The sequence below is a fragment of the Thermobia domestica genome, chromosome 1 (assembly GCF_964235325.1).
Source record: "Thermobia domestica chromosome 1, izTheDome1.hap1.1, whole genome shotgun sequence".
NCBI lineage: Eukaryota > Metazoa > Arthropoda > Insecta > Zygentoma > Lepismatidae > Thermobia > Thermobia domestica.
In genome coordinates, this window is record NC_137454.1 from 228,480,344 (window position 1) to 228,485,418 (window position 5,075).

The 5,075-nt window shown below is 36.9% G+C and overlaps 1 protein-coding gene across 1 annotated transcript; it reads right to left on the reverse strand.

Moving 5' to 3' along the window:
- Positions 1-1,882: 1,882 nt before the first annotated feature.
- On the reverse strand, positions 1,883-4,201 carry LOC145678879 (uncharacterized). Its single transcript, XM_081749458.1, has one exon. It carries the CDS (start codon positions 4,199-4,201, stop codon positions 1,883-1,885), a length of 2,319 nt encoding a protein of 772 aa, XP_081605584.1.
- Positions 4,202-5,075: the final 874 nt, after the last annotated feature.

The following is a 5,075-nucleotide window of genomic DNA, read 5'->3' on the forward strand; positions in this document are numbered from 1 at the left end:
GATTCCTCTTCTCATCAATCACACTCTTAAAGTTACGTGTATATTGACTTTGATTATTTGTTACATCATTTATGCATGCAAATGTAGCTTCTCTCTCTAGCCAATGGGGTATTGTAGAAATAATCCTACATTCTTTCGTTCTTTGGCTGGTAACCTCTAGTTTGGCATTTTCACTACCGATCACTGAATGATGACACTTTAGCAACTTCAATCGAACTTTAGGCTTCTGTTCTATTATGCATTGGTACAAGCTTAAGACCCGAAGTTTGAATGGACTGATCCCTTGTTTGTTGTTGTTATGTTTCTTTCGGAATTTAGGTCTTCTTTCATTCGCCTTTGGACGTAATTGTCGATCACATATACCTGTTCCTACCTTCTTGCGGACTTTGCATAGAACTTGAAACTTGGAAAACTTTTCAGATTTTCTCTTCTCTCGTAAGATTGTTGGATCAGATACCTGAAGATCTCGCCTTTTGATTGTATAGTTTTCATCACTCTTAAAATTGGTACAGGCTATAAGCAGTTTTAGAACACACGACAAACATCTCTTATGCTTAAACAGGTTCTTCGTATTAGCGTAGATAGTAACTTCTTTTACATATAATAAATTACAACAACGGTTACTTAGACTTAGGTCGAAAACTTTTACAATATTTGGTATACTGTCACAATTCATCATAAAATTCAGAACACGTTTTTGTACACAAGAAATACTACTTGCTTCAAATTTACTTAAGTCTAAGTTGCAGCTATAACTACTATTTACATCTAGACTAACTGTCAAAACAGGAATTCTATTTACAAGGCTTGAATTAGATGTGAAAAACATTTCATATGCAAATTTATCTTTTTCTTTAGAACTACAGATAGAGTACACATTATCAATGTATGCATTGGCAGTTTCGGTATCTGTACAAAATATAGTGTCTTCACTTGACATATCCCTACATTTGTGCATAATCGTTTCAATATTTTTTCGATTATTTTCTTCGCAGATTTTGTTTACATGCTGGAGCACAAATTCCGCCGGTTTCTCTTTTTCATTATAGGCTGATAATGGTTCATCTGGAGCATATAATAGTTCATGCACTTTTTCTTGTTCTCCTGTATGTTGTAAAGTTTCTACGGGAGTTATATATTCCTTTTCCGCCCCATCTACGGGTTTGGTATCCTTATCCTGCTGTTCGAGTTGGCTGGGAAAATTCGTGAATTCATCTTCATTAAAGACTCTCTGTATGTTTTCTAGTGTACGTTCCACCTTTTGAAAATGTCCTTCAATTTTATCTTCTATCCTGGCATTGGACTGCTCCATTTGTTCAATCATATCCTCTAGTCTCGCATTATACTGATTCATTGTATTATCCATCTGCTTAAATTGTGTTTCAATCTGTCTTGTTATAGTTTGCAACATCATCTGTAATTGAGTTTCCATAATCTCAGATCCGGTAATAACAGTGGTTAGATTTCCTACACATTCAGCACCTGTTGGCGCAGATTGACAATTACCATCCATTTTAACATATATTTTCTTTTTATTTCTTAATAATATATAATCCGTGGTGACGGAAATTATTTAAAGAAATCACACAAAGTTATATTGGTAATCTATACTAAACTTCAGATTATCCAATTCCCGGTAATAAGGCACCATATAAAACAAAAACAATTGCTAATGTTTGTTTTATTTACCTGGTTCGTATCATTTAATTAATCAAACCTCATTCTGTAAACAGGAAATATTTATTTTCCATCTCTATCTCAGCTTTCCTTCTTAAGTATCTGTATAAACAAGTAAGTAATACATTATTAACGATTTCTTTTTTTCTTCTTTTCTTGGGACAGTGCATGCATTAAAGCACTCTCTGCCCAAGTATATATGATGTTATCGTTGTAGATGTTTGGCGTCAAACGGAAGTTGACTATTCTCCAATCTTCCTCCAACTCGGATCATGCCTTCACTATCTAAAAATGGATGTAAATTGTTCAGTTTACTTCTTGGTGGAACAATGTTTCCATCACGAAGATGCTGTAATTCGCTGTGAAATCCAATTTCTTGTGTCCATTTGATGCAAACATGGAGCGCTGTATGGAGTTCTTGTATTGAAAGACCTTTTGTTAGTTTGTTTTGCTTGTGTCTGATGTTATGAACAAAACGTCTACAATATGCTATTGTCCTAACTAACCTTGACAATTTTGAGAATCTTGTTATGGTTTCATTGCACCAATTGTCTAAAGTGACTGTCAATGTTATGGTTCCCTTACTCTCTGGAACTTGATCTGGTTGCAATGAATCCTTACTTGTCACTGACCAATTAGATTGTAAACTAGAAAGCCATTGTGGACCGTGCCACCATAATGAATTGTCCTTTATGGAAACTGCATCTATTCCTCTTGAAATCAAGTCTCCAGGGTTGTCTGAAGAAGTTATATGTTTCCAACAGCTAACGTCAGTTAAGTCTTGAATTTGAGCTACTCTGTTGGCCACGAAAGGTTTCCATTTATTAAACGGAGAAGCTAGCCATGCCAACACGATTTGGGAGTCGGTCCATAAATGGACGCTACTTATGTTCAATTTTAAAATTGGTAAAATCTTGTGAACTAATTTTGCCAAAACAACTGCTGCGCATAACTCCAGACGTGGGAGAGTGATTTTCTTGACTGGGGCCACACGTGATTTAGCACATAATAACTTAACTGATATTTCTCCTTGTTGATTGATCGATCGCATATAAATGCAAGCTCCATATGCTCTTTGAGAAGCATCTGAAAAACCATGGATCTGAATATCCTCTATGTTTCCTTCAACGAGTACATATCTGTCGAATTTTATCTGATTGATTAATGGAAGTTGCTTGTACAATTGAGTCCATTTCTTTGCTAATTCGATTGGTATATTGTCATCCCATTGAACCTTTTGCCGCCACAATTCTTGCAAAAATATTTTGTATGAAATGACAACTGGTGAAATTACTCCTAATGGATCGAATATAGAGGCAATGATTGAAGCAATCTGGCGTTTAGTAATGCACTCTTGAATCTTCATTGTTGACGTCTTGCTTTCAACGAGAAATATATCCTTGTCTGGATGCCATGACAATCCTAATGCCTTGACGCCTTGGCCTTCGTGGAACTGGATTGGACGCTGCACTTCTCGAAGCTCTGGCGAGATGGATTCCAATAATCTTGGATCATTCGAACTCCATTTTCTAAGTGTAAAACCTCCCTTTCCCAGTAACTCTATCAATTGCTTCTGGACCTCTAGAGCTTGCTGTATGTTGCTCATGCCACTACAAACATCGTCAATATAGAAATCTCGACGTAATATTTCTGCTGCTACAGGGTAATTATGCTCTTCTTCGTCTGCTAATTGCTGTAGGCATCTTGTGGCCACAAATGAAGCACATACCGTACCATACGTTAGTGTTTTCAACTCAAAAACTTGAATCGGTTCATTTCTAGATCTTCTCCACAATATACGTTGTAATGGCGTGTCTTCTGGATGAACATTGACCATGCGATACATCTTAGCGATATCTGCAGTGAATACTATCGAATGAGTTCTAAAGCGCAAAATGATAGAAAACAAATCTTGCTGTATTGTAGGACCAACTAAGAGAATGTCGTTGAGGCTTTTTCCGCTGTCAGATTTTGCTGAAGCATCAAACACTACACGGAGCTTCGTTGTAGAGCTTGTGGGTTTAAAAACTGCATGATGTGGCAAATAGTATGCAACGCTGACGTCCTCCTTTTTACGCTCATCTATCCTTACCATGTGACCAAGATCTTCATATTCTTGCATGAATTCCGTATATTTAGCTTCAAAGTCCGGGTGTTGATCGAATTTTCTTTCCAATTGCTTTAATCTAACCAATGCCTGCTGATAAGAATCGCCTAAAACTGTACGGTCTTCAAGCAAAGGCAATCGTACAATGAAACGCCCTGTATGATCTCTTGTTGTATTCTGAACGAAATGTCGCTCACATGCAAGCTCTTCGCTTGATCTAGGTGTAACAGTAATTTCTTCTAGTTCCCAGAATTTTTGAAGTTGTTGCTGTAGATCTATGTTTGTCTTCACAAAACATGTTGTTAATGGAATATGGGGGTCACGTTCTTGAGGAATGGGTCCTGCCACGATCCATCCCAATTCTGTCTCCTGAAGCACTGGAAAATCACCTGGCCGTGTTTTGTGTCCTGACTTCATGATTATTTAGAATACTTCCGCACCTAACAGAATATCTATGTCTCCAGGCGTATTAAAAGTAGGATCTGCTAGAACAGTGTCCTTGGGAATGTTCCAATCGTCATAATTAATTCTTTCTTCCGGTAGTTTACTTGTAATGTGAGGGAGAACTGAACAACTTATATTCAATGAAAATGTGTTAACACATGAATGGACACAAATATCTACAGAGTACTTTGTATTAGATATCGCTTGATTTATACCTTGAATTGGAGTATACTGTCTATACCGTTTGATGTTCAATTGTTGCACCAAATTCTCTGTTATGAAATTGGTCTGACTAGCACTGTCTAGAAGCGCGCGACAAGGAACCAAATTTCCCTTGTTATCCCTTACTTTTACTATTGCAGTAGATAACAACACTCTTGCGTTAGGCCTAGCCTTTAATGCACAATATGACACTTGCCCTAAATTTTCACTGGAATCTGAGTTGTTACTACGCTCTTGCACCGTAGCACTGCTTACACATGGAAACCGCACTGATTTGTCCTTTGTTACGTCTACATGCAATAATGTATTGTGCTTTTTGGAACACTTTTTACAACCTCTCGATTTACAATTCTTCAAAACATGATTACTTTTCAAACAATTCATGCATAATTTATTTTTACGAATGCACTCTAACTTTTGGCTGTGTGCCGCATTCACAAAAGACGAACAAGAATATAAGGGATGCTGGCTATTACAAAATTCGCATGCATTTGAAAATGTTGATAAATAAGTCTTTGATGACTGAATACTTTTTACTTGCTTGTTTTGTACGCTACTACCTTGCTTCACACCATCAATACTAGTTCTCATGTTCTCAAGCACCTGACAACGTTTCTCGAGAAAC